Here is a 12,500-nt window from a genome sequence, read left to right as displayed (position 1 = left end):
CAGTAACATCAGGCTGCTTTTAGCCTTAGTTCACTCTCCAGCTGAAACGAATTAATTAAATAAATTAGCACGATAACATCGTGTATCGATAGAACGATATGAATACGGAGCATATCGCCCAACACTACACTATGAATGAACATTTATGATTCGTACTGAACACTGAAACTACAAATTCAGATTCAGTGAGAATTCTGCATGTTAAACATCATCATCATCATCTCTGTAATGGGAACATGACTGGAAAATCCAGTGTTTTCTTCCATCTAAGTGTGTTTCCGGACGCTCTGCCAGGAAAGTCCATTAAGTCCAGTGGCGCCCGACAGCATCTGGACATCAGCACTCTTCAGAAAGTGTTTAGTTTTCTTCTGATGGCGTCTGATGTCAGTGTGATTGATGGATTTGAGCTTCTGGTGAATGTGGTTTAGACCGTCTGCGTCCGTCTGAACTCTTTCCAGCAGTGTCGAACCAAACCTGTGAACCCAGACGAATAAAAGCTGCAGCGATGCCATAGAAGAACCGTTCAGTGATCAGTACCTTTGTTTTGACGAGTGTACTGCATGTTTCTGAGATGTTGAGATGCAAACGCGGCGTCTGTGTTGAGTGAGTAACCCTCTCTCTCTGTGTCTGCAGATGTTCTCTGTGGCTCCGCGGCGCTTTCTGCCGGACGTTAAGAACCCCTGCTGGTTCGAGGAGCTGCGTGGAGACGTGAGCGCGGATCCGTACGGATCAAACCTGTTTGGCCGCTCCTTCAGACAGATACAGCTCATCTTTGAGCAGCTGAGCGGCTCGTTCACACAGCGATTGACACGGCATGATGGGAGACTGCAGCGGCTGCGCTGTCTGCCCTACTTCTACATCATCGGCCAGCCCAAGTGTGGCACGACGGACCTGTACGAGCGCCTGAGGCTTCACCCGGACGTCCGGCTCACGCCGCCCAAAGAGCCGCACTGGTGGAGCAGGAAGAGGTTCGGTAGGTGTGTGTGTGTGTGTGTGTGTGTGTGTGTGTGTGCTGACCGTCCCACAGAGAAGCTGATTTCATCGCATACTTAAGAAACAAACCAGAACTGGATTAAAACCAGTGAAAACAATCAGTTCTGGTTTGTTAGTTCCTGTCAGAAGCGTCTGCAGATCCTCGCGGAGTCTGATGGGAACTGAAACACACAGATGAACTCGCTCTGAGAACATGAGCGATTCATCAGGCCTGATGCAGACACTCCTATAATGCATTTCATTTATAATAATGGAAAGAGATAGCAATTAAACATCACTGGATCTGATTCATACCAGGTCTAGAAAACAAGCACAGACCGAATCTAACATTCACACACATTAATATATCTCTGTATACTGGCACTGTATCAGCCAGATGAATTGTGGGTAAAGTATATAAACCTGTGCAGTGCTCAGCATTCTTTGTCTTGGTGTGTGTTTGAGTGTTTTTGTGTTTTGTCCTGTTGATGCTGGATGCAGGAATCATTCACTCCGGGGAACGTCCTCAAACACGCTTCCCGCTGGACCATTATCTGGACCTGTTTGACCCGGTGGCCCTTCAGATACAGCAAAGCCTTCTGGGAAACTCCAGCAGCAACATCATCACCGGTACGGGTTTACAAAATTACACACTCTACTTACTGAATAAAGTGAATAAACTGCAGTAGTTGCGTCTAGTGTTTTAATATTATACACTAAATATACAATATAATACAGTGTGTTTCATACACACTGTGTTCTTCTGAACGGATGAAGGCAGAAGCAGCGAGGGGAAAAATCCCCTTTACTTCAGTAAAGAACATCTATGTAATATAAAAGTTACGTCAGTTTTATGGAAGAAACTGTATCATCCTCTCTGAATAGCATCATTAAAGCACTTGTCACGGCTCCATTTCCGTGTGTGTGTGTGTGTGTGTGTGTGTGTTTGATTGACAGGTGAGGCCAGCGCTTCCACTATGTGGGACAATGATGCCTGGCTGTATCTCTATGGCAACAGCACAGGGGCGGAGCCTCCGTCACTCGTCCAGGACTTCATTCACGCGCTGCAGCCGGACACACGACTCATCGCCATCCTCAGAGACCCCGTGGAGAGGTCAGAGGTCACCGCACGTTCTTATCATAGAAAAAATACCATTGAAAAAAATCATTATCTAAAATATAAAAACCTTAATCTTTATTTCAGTTGGTTGGCAATGTTTCTCATTTTTAAGTACTAAAATAACTAAACTAAAACATGTAGACGTTTAAAAAAACTAATGAAACAATAAATAAATCAGTGCTGATCTAGTAACGCACACAGGAATAAAGGTGTGCTCAGTGGGAGTTTGGTTTTCCTTCATTTGTTGTGAAGCCGTGAGATGTGTGTGTGTGTGTGTGTGTGTGTGTGTGTGTGTGTGTGTGTGTGTGTGTGTGTGTGTGTGTGTGTGGTGTTTCTCCTCAGGCTGTATTCAGATTATTTGTACTTCGGCACGGCTAATAAATCAGCGCTGGACTTCCATCAGAAGGTGTGTGAGTCTCTGCGGATGTTCGAGGGCTGTCTGCGGGACGCCGGGCTCAGAGCGTGTGTGTACAACAGCACACTCAACAAAGCCATGAGCGTGAGTGACCTCTGACCTCTGTTCAACAGGCCCTCTGATCTCTTCGTTTACATATTTAAATGAGCTCAGTCTCCCATTTATTTCCGTAACATATGAGACAGATTGATTCAAGTCAGCTTCACCGTGATAAACAAGTAATCACTTGCTTTCTAATGCTGTGGTGTCATGTTTAGTAGCTCCACCCACAATAAATGGCCACACCCACAATCAGTAGCTCCACCAGCCAGTTCCCGCAATTAATAGCTCAGTTCAGTAGGTAGACATCCAAAACGTTACTTCTACCGCCGCTCGTACCGCCGCCGCGGCGTCTGTAAAGTGCATTTGCAGCTTTTGACCGCTGAGTGGCGCTTTAATCACAAGTTATCAAACAAGCGCATCAAAGCACATTTTCGCAAATAGACGTCAGCTTTGCCTCACCGAAGTGTTATATTTGACTGCAGTCGGGGTAAATATTCACAGATGAAAGTTTAGTCCTTATGAAGATATGTGCGTTTCTTAGAACGAATTAAAGCAGGATAAATGTCAATGTGTGTTTGTTTTTTATTTTTTCTTTATTTTATATTTTAGATTTTTAAATTTTAAATAGTGTGCTGCAGTATTACTTATATAATTTTTATATTATTAAAAAGAAAATGTGGTTTACTTTGCATCGGAGCATTAAAAAAGTGGTAGCCTATTGTGAGCTAGGTTTGCTGTTTTATAAATTATTTTCTTTATTTTAGTAAAACGTGAGGCACTGTATAATTTCGTTCCCATTATTTAGGCCTAATTAAAACAAGAAACGAACAAATTAAACCTGCACGATTTAACTAAATCATTGAAACTCTAAAGAATGGACTGATTAATAAAACGTCTTCATGTATAAACTCAAGTTCTCTCATTAATCAACAAAATACACACATGTAAAAAAAGAGCTTCATTAATTGACAACTTCAGTGATTTTAAATGGAGTCTTCTTTACCTTTTTTTATTTTTGCTTTCATGTTTTTTGTGTAAATATTAATAAATAAATAAATAAATAAATAAATAAATAAATAAATACATTGTAGCCGCATTTAAATGCAGGTTTGTATAATATTCCGTCAAGATTTGCTCGGCGCGTGTGATGCTGAGTGCACGTGCAGCATTTATTCTTATTTGTCTACATATTTTATCTTCATTACAAATCTTGTTTGGTTTTATTTTGGATAATTGCATGTAAAAAAATTATTTACTTTGTAATGCATATGAAAAATGTAAATTATTATTCATATTCAAGTGTTTGTGCAAAAATTATTAATGCGCATGCATGACAGGGAGGCGCCCTCTCGATCACGTGATTTTTTTCCTAATAATGAAATAACTGAAAATTTTGGTGTCTCACATACATGAGAAATATATCTACAGAAAGCTTGAAATGTCTTTTAAACGAATCAATTCAAAACGAAAGCATTATGTAATCTGTGAAGGTTGTATTTATCTCTAAATGCGCGTCCAGAGGCAGCACTGTGAATTTCAACTTGCAACCGACAAGAAAACATTTGTTTATTAATAAATAATTAAAATGTCTCCTTTTTCACAATTATTGGGCTATTTCATAGAATATTCTGCCTGTGCTTTGTGGTAAACTTAATGCATGTGCTTGAGCGCTGAATATATTAAGGCTCATTATGAATTATAGATGTAAATTTAATATAAACCTGCGATTAGTTGCCGAGCAGAGTTTGAGCGGAGCGGAGTGATTCTGACTGAAGAGGAGCGGATTGTTTAAAAGTCGGAGGCTCGGAGCGTCGTGGTTTTCACTCGCTCCAGCACCGCTCCATCACGAGTACAAGTCATGCCAACAGCCCGTAATATAACTCCATTTTTAGCAATAATTCACATGATAAACGTATTTAGCTTTAGCTTGATACACATAATCTCTCCGATCAGAAGACTATAATGACGGCAATAGTCGAGCGGGATGTTACAGGCTAGTTCTCAAGGAGTTTGTCTTCCTTTTACTGATTATTTTCGGGTTAAAGCATGATTCAGACAGATACAGCACATTCACACGTAATTGTTGTCGCAATAATGCATTCAAACAAATGTAATCTTACAGTACTTCATCTGTATATGATTTTGAATGAGCAGAAATCCGTAGGAAATGCATCGATCTGTAGATAAAATAACTGACGAAAATGTCCTGTTATTTTCATCACAAACAAAATTTGCACAGCAGAAAGCAGCAATTATACCTTTTAATTCTGACAATGTTATTAGTTTGGCGTTTGGTAGGAAAAAAATATAGCCTAAGCCACTTTGAAACTCTCCTATTTTTTTTTTTTTTTTAAGGCTACGTTATGAACATAGCATTTCAACTTTATCCACGGAGTGAAGCCAGAGCGGTGTTTCTGAGCACGGAGCGGAGTGATTATTAAATGCTCAGAGCGCGGAGGGAAATTGTTGCTGCTCCACTCACAGATTCTCTGCTGCGAGTGAGAGAGATGAACAAGGCCGTCCAGTATAGACACGGTTAGACAGTGTCTGCTATATTTACAAATAATTGATATAAGAAATAAAAATAAATACATAACCTAAACAAGTGGCATAACGAGATGAAAATATAGACTAGAAAATATTTTTACACTTGCTCTGTCCTGTCCATGACATGACTCACTGGAGCTGCCAGTTTTAATCTGAACAGCTCTTAACGCCGAGTGGATGGTTAGATGCATGATGGGCTTGTATTAAAAAAAATTAAAATGAATAAATAAAATAAAGGTTTTTCCAGCATTCAGGTAGCCTAATAACGTTACTGCTTTTTATTAATCATCTTGTCTCAGTTATAAAGTTGACTGGTAAATGATAAAGAATTATATTAAAACTTGTTTTGAACAATTTCTTTGTAATTTGAATATTGATAAGTAGGAAGGCAAAAAAATCTATTTAAATCATAAATCGGATTTTTTTGTGAAAAAAAAAAATCGGGGATTTTTTTTTTTAGGCCATCTGTGACGTAAGGATAGAGGAGACAATAGCAAGTCAAACAGATCCTTTTATTAGGGATGAATAGCACCAGTCTCAGGGTGACAAAAGGGGAAGCAGACACAGTTCTCAGACTTGCAGTACCCCGGTACTTCCGAATGTGATGGTATCTCCGATGATGACGATGACTAGGCAGCGCAGGCTTGCATGGACAACTCGATCCAATGGTCAGACGTGAAGTGGTGAATCCAGTGTTGGTGAATAGTGAAGACAACACTGCAACGGCGAACTTCCAGCCGGAGACAAACCAGGAGACACGAGGAGCCGAAGAGACAGGAACACAACAGGTACATCCATACAACAACGATCTGACAAACACAAGACGCATGAGGTGAGTATAAATAGACAGTAGTAATGCACAACACCTGTCGCTGATTTCCCGGAGGGTCATCAGCGACCACACACACACACACACACACACACACACACACAGTGCAAGGGATCGTCAATGAATTCCTCAACCGTGACACCATCGCCCAGCCCTAATGCAACAGTTTGCATTTGTTTTGTTCTAAAACCTGTTCTGCAAGTTTGAAACCCCCATAAGACACTGTCCATATGAAAGAGCAAGAAATTCACACCTTTATCTCGACCCCCACAAGCTATACATAACTACCCCCAGCCCCCTCCAGCTGAACTGAACTCGGTCTGTTTTTTGGCTGTGAGGAACGGTGTGTTCTCATGTTACTGTGTTGAAACATGCCTGCACTCACAGCAGCCCTACTCATTGTATTCATTATTTTCTCGCAGCCCATATTATTATTTTCACTAGACCAAAATAATAACAAATTATCAATTGATAATTAATCATTATTTTGCGAAAATCATTGTTATTTGTGAACGTAGGCGTTTGAGGAAGGCTTTAAGACCAAGCGGATTCCTCCTTCAGCTGCTCCCGCTTCACAGCGAGCACAAGCGCTAACTGACCCAGCTTCACCGTCCGCGGTTTGATTTTATAAAATCACTTTGAGCGAATACAACTTATTGATCACGAGCCCAACATTTAGCAAGGCAAGAAAACATTCAGTCTACCTGAAGGAAGACTTATTTCATTGAGATAATGCTGTTAAGAGAGTAAAAAACTAGTGTAGGCTATTCTTAAACTTGGAGCTCATTTTATTGAAGTACAAATCCAAACACCAGACGCAACCTACACTCTCAGTGTTCTTTCACTGAAAAGTATGCATTTTATTTATTCACAGGCTATATGGTTGAAATGGTAATATTTTAGTTGAAAACTTTAAGTGCCATTGTTTAAAAAAATGCATCATAGAAATGTTTCATAGAGCTTCAGTTGTCATGCTTTATTTGTAATTTCACTGTATTTTCACCTCCTAAATTACTACCTTAGTTCTATAATGGTAAAATTTATTCAGGCCGATGGCATTTTTTTTATGACATTATTTATTTATTTTTTTATTTTTAGGATAGGCTAATTGTAGCCTACATAAATGGATGAATCAAAACAAATATTATAACTTTTTAACTGCAGGCAGATATAGGCCTATATTATTGTACATTACAAATATTTGGATCGTCCCTTATTCTGTCCCTTATTTTATTAAAGAATAAATACTTATTTTCTTCAAGAATATACATTATAAATAAATAATAAAAGAAAGAACCTCTATTAGTCCTTATTTGTAGGTTGTAGGAGATATGCGAGCGATTAATAGATTTAAAAAAGAAAAAAAGTGGGTGCTTGGTTTCAGAAAACGAATACAGCTCGTAAAAAATGCTATGATGAAAAAGTCATGCTAACTTATTAATTCATAGAAGTAATTTAAGCAATTAAAACCTTTTTTATATTAGATTCAACTTGAATTTCAATACTATTAAACTGACTTTAAAATCTCAAGGAGTTTATAAGTTGAAACGGTGAAATGTCACAGTGGATGTTAAATTGCTTATATGATCTTGTATCTTATATAGTATCTGAAGACCTTGATTGCATGTTAGCATAAAACATCCGAAGACTTGAGTGCAATATAATTAAATAAACAATTCCTGTATAAAATGTGACAGCAACCTTTATATCAAACATTTTGAAATCGTCCACAGCTGAGCAACGCGAGAGGCAGATCTGAAGTTATATTTGTTTTGTTCACGAAGTGAATGTGATGCACAAAGTCATTTTTAGATGCAATGGAAAAATAAAGCTGGATAAAAACATAGGCTACACGAAAACACGCAAAAAAATAAAGTTTGTGAGAGTTGCATTTTATTACATTCAGAAATAATAAAGGCAGTAATATTATTTCTAGCTAATGTACCAACAGGATATTTTTAAGTTCCCTTCACTTAACAACAAACCTTTCAGTTTAACAAATTTATCAGAACAGAACAAGAATTACAAATATATAATTCTAATGGATAAATATAATTACATTTTTTAATAAATATAGGCTTATAAACAACAACAAAAATAATAATAATTAAAAATAATTTAAAGCGATACATAACGTAAGGTTGGGCTTATCTCTCTCATTCCGGACAAATCCAAGCATGTTGCCCATTTGAAGCTAAACTCTTATTCATGAGGTAAAATAGGCTTTGGATTTCATACGTGTTTCAGTATCGACGAAAAAAAAAAATCATAATTAGCAAAAATATGCCAAAGTAGATCCGCTGCTTGCGCCGCATGGCTCGGTGAACGGGTGCTGTTTCCAACGAATATGTGCGCGTGAGGCACCAGCATGATCAAAGTCACAATTCACAATTTTTGGTCATACAGTAAAGGCATAATTCAAAAATGCAAAGTGTTAGCAGTTGGAAAAATCAAGAATAATAACAGAATTAATAAGAATTATCTGTAAATGCTGGACCGTTGTCATTTCGCTCTGCAAATGGAACCTGAAGATTATATATATATATATATATTAACCAAGAATGAACCGAAATGAAAACATTTAGCTTTTAATCTATATATATATATATATATATATATATATATATGTGAACCAAAATGAAAACATTTAGCTTTTAATCCATATGTATATATGTGTAATGAGTAGACTGTAGCTTAAGACTATCCTGTTTTTTAATGGCTTTTAAGGATGTTATAATATTTATTATAATGTTATTGTTGTTTTACGTCTTCCTTTCATTTTACAATTACATTCAGTTCGCAATCCGTCCCTTTGCGCCACCTGGCGGTAGTTTCACGAATGATTTTAACACGCGACTGATTTGCAGTTAACGCCGCGGCCCTGCGGCGGCGGTACGCGTGGCGGTATTAAGGGGCGGTCACACTGCACTTTTCGTTCCATTGACTTCCATTCATACGCATGCGAATGCGTCAGACCGGAAACGCAAGCTCATGCGAAAAATTTCGCATTTCGCTGCGTTCCAAAGTTCAACTTTGGTGAACTCTGACCTGCGAATTCGCATCACGTGAAGACGGGTGATCAGTAGAATATCAATACGTCACTGCGTGACCTCTCTGACAGAAATTAAAAAATTAAGGAAGCGCTAATTTTAGCCGTAGCGCAGCATCCTATTTTATATAATACATCTTTAAAAGATTATTTAAAAAAAAAAGCTTCATGGTTCGCAGTGTCAATGGAAACAGGAACAGATGGTACATTTGAATGAGGACACGTTTTATAATTTTTTTTATTGCTTAGTGTGTATGTATTTATATATAGAGAGAGACAGACAGAGAGTAAAACATAATAAAACGTTTTCGACGCCGTCGCAAAAGGCACAGTACAAGCACATTAATCCATGATGTGATAACTGAGGGGAGACCGTTACCTGCTCCCGCCCATATTCGCAGCGGTGTCCGAAAAAATTTCGCACGTTCAAAGTCTAGTGTGACCGCCCCTTTACTTATTTTGGTTGTCTACCTACTGTAGCTCCGCCCACAGTTAAATCCCATTGGCTCAGAATCCCCACCTTCAAGTGCAGATGGAAGCTGTTCCTCTGAGCCAGACATTCGTTGTTAAGAGAAAAAAAGTTGGCAACATAACGCAACATATTTATATTCACTGTCATTTTGAGGAGACTGAATGTGTGTGTGTGTGTGTGTGTGTGCAGGTGCGTCTGCAGGTGGGCCTGTATGTGGTGTTTGTTCTGGACTGGCTGTCAGTCTTCAGCCGTGATCAGCTCTTAGTTTTGCGTTTGGAGGATCACGCTTTAAACCCGAGGCCCAGCATGAGCAGGATCTTCCGCTTCCTGAGCTTAGGTCAGTCCTGATGAGCTCGTGCTCATGCTGTGAGCAGCAGGGGGCGCCAGAGACCAGCAGACCTTCATCATCATCATCATCATCATCTGATTAGTGTTGTCATATAGAAAGTGCTGATCAGAATATGTAATGTGTATTAAAAAAAATAACTAAGAGACAAAAAATATATTAACCAAATATGATTTTGGTAACACTTTATATATAATGCTTTATGAAAGTAGCATTCATATGATCTCATGAATAATTGTTACCACAGTTATAATACTTCATGTATTCATTGTTACAGCTTTAGAATGAATAATGCATTAAAACACGACAAAATATTAGAATGCATTTTAACTCTGGTTACAATTATTTATGAAAAGATGCAATGCATTGCTTTGTTTGAAGTGTTAAACAGTTGTTCAGATGTGTCTGACTGTGATCTGTGCAGGAGCGCTGTCTGATCAGAGACAGAGACAGATCAGCAAGAGTCCCGTGTCTAACCCCAGACGTGCGTCCGACAGGGACCTGGGGCCGATGCGTCCCGCCACACGAGAGCTGCTCACGCTGTTCTACTCTCCGTTCAGTCAGAGACTGGCGGAGGTTCTGCAGGACGAGTCCTTCACGTGGGACCTGTGAGAGCGTGTGGACGATTGTTGATTCACTGGATCATAAATGTAGCTGGAAGTATTTTTGTAAATGATGTAGTATTTTTAAAACACAGAGAAAAACAGACGGTCATTTGTGTTTGAGTCACTGACACCTGCTGGTCAGATACGTCCAGATTTACTTTCCTGCCATAATTAGATTTATGAATCTTGTGACTGTATCATTCAATTATTGACACTGAAAACGACTTCAGATCATAATAATGGATTTAATACAACTACACTAGATTAAACACTTCAGATCAGGTCTTTTTTTTTAGGATACATTTTCTTTCTCTTCTTATTACTACTTTTATAATATATATATATATATATATATATATATATATATATATATATATATATATATATATATATATATATATATAGTCGATTGCATTCTTTGTGGAGGGTTGTACCAAGCATTTCACTACATGTCGTACTGTGTATGATGTATGTGACTAATAAACTTGAACTTCAGTTCATTCACAGGACGGTTATCACCGTGTTTGTGATGTTCCTGGATCTGTCCGACAGAAGAATCTGGCGTTTATTTGTACTTTTAAATGGAAAGTTCCCCCAAAAATGATTTATAAAAAACACTAAAGAAGATATTGTGGAAAAACTGGAAACTGAATAACTTTGGACCCCCTTGACTTTCACTGTATGGATGAAAACAAAACAGTATTTCTTCAGGAGTTCACACTTAGCTGTAATAAACAGAGTAAAGGTTGTGTGTATCTGGTGTGCTGACGAGGAACAGAGACAAGTCTGCTGTGTGTGTGTGACTCTTATCTTCTTTACTGAATGAGCTCTTCTTGTGTTAATTAGGTTAATTATCTGAACATGCTCCTCCCGATAATAATTTAATCAAGCAGTTTTGAGGTTCATATGCCACCCAGAACACCCTGCATCCGTCACCTGGTCTGTAAGCTCATCTCACGTTCATTAAAACATGTTAGAAACATACTAATCATGCTAGAAAGGTGCTAGCAACAGGCTAATCGTGTTAACAACATGCTAGCGATATGCTAATCATGCTAGAAACAAGCTAGCGTCATGCTTATAATGATAAAACATGTTAACAACATGCTAGTCATGCTAAAAACATGCTAATCATGGTAAATCATGATAATCATGCTAGTGAAAAGTTAAACATGCTAGAAAAAATGTTAGCAACTTACTTGCTTATGACTTGCTAACAACATACTCATGGTAGAACCATACTAGCAACATGCTAATTGTTCTATAAACATGTTAACATGCTAGCGACATGTTAATCATGCTAGAAACATCTTAGCAACATGCTAGTGACATGCTAATCATGATAAAACATGGTAGCAACATACTAATCATGCTAGAAAAATGCTACCAACTTGATACAAACATGTTAACGACATGCTAACATCATGCTAATCATTCTATAAACATGCTAGCAACATGCTAAAATATGTTAAAACATTCTAGCTATGTTCTAATCCATGCTTTAAACATGCTATCTATCTATCATCTGAGAATATCTATTTATCCATCTATTTTTTATGACAGACTGTATTGCCTTCAAAACATTCAAACTTTAAGCTTTAAAACTAATTTAAACTTAAAACTATTTCAAAATGAAAACCGTCAAACTTTAAAAATGTTTTCAAACTTTTAGGCTAGGCTTTCTCAAGCCAACATTAAAGTTTGTCTTGACAAACTTTTTTATCTAGTTATTATTGATAGTATATCTCATTAATATTAGGGCTTATTTGTTCCATCAAATTTCCTTTTTTACAGTGTTGTGCGTTATAACCAATCACACATGATTCCGTTGAGTTTATGAACGCGGCGGCCAATCAGAGGCGTTCAGATCAGTCATCGCTGAAACACGGAGTTTTGTTCAGAGCGCGCGCTCGCGAGTTCTCTCCTCATTAACAACAAAGTGCAGGTGTGCGCGCATTCCTTGCGAGTATAAGAGATTTATTCATCATACAGTGTAGACGGCTTCGCTGATTATAACGGGAGTGTTTTATATTGTCAGATCATCATGTGTGAGTTTGTTCTTGTTCAGGGAAACTCCTGGATCTCGCATCAGTCCCGCAGTGG

General features: G+C 38.2%; 1 protein-coding gene across 2 annotated transcripts in view; it reads left to right on the top strand.

The window, feature by feature from the left end:
- Positions 1-10,728, top strand: part of LOC109093878 (carbohydrate sulfotransferase 15) — a 34,037-nt gene extending 23,309 nt beyond the window's left edge. For both annotated transcript variants that reach the window (XM_042768144.1, XM_042768143.1), the window contains 6 exons: positions 634-973; positions 1,474-1,602; positions 1,930-2,086; positions 2,435-2,591; positions 9,636-9,783; positions 10,217-10,728. In XM_042768144.1, coding sequence (XP_042624078.1) covers positions 634-973; positions 1,474-1,602; positions 1,930-2,086; positions 2,435-2,591; positions 9,636-9,783; positions 10,217-10,404 — 1,119 coding nt within the window. In that variant the 3' untranslated portion in view covers positions 10,405-10,728. The remainder of the gene's footprint in view (positions 1-633; positions 974-1,473; positions 1,603-1,929; positions 2,087-2,434; positions 2,592-9,635; positions 9,784-10,216) is intronic.
- Positions 10,729-12,500: the final 1,772 nt, after the last annotated feature.

Source organism: Cyprinus carpio, chromosome A12, assembly GCF_018340385.1.
Source record: "Cyprinus carpio isolate SPL01 chromosome A12, ASM1834038v1, whole genome shotgun sequence".
NCBI lineage: Eukaryota > Metazoa > Chordata > Actinopteri > Cypriniformes > Cyprinidae > Cyprinus > Cyprinus carpio.
This window is presented reverse-complemented; position numbering and strand designations above follow the sequence as displayed.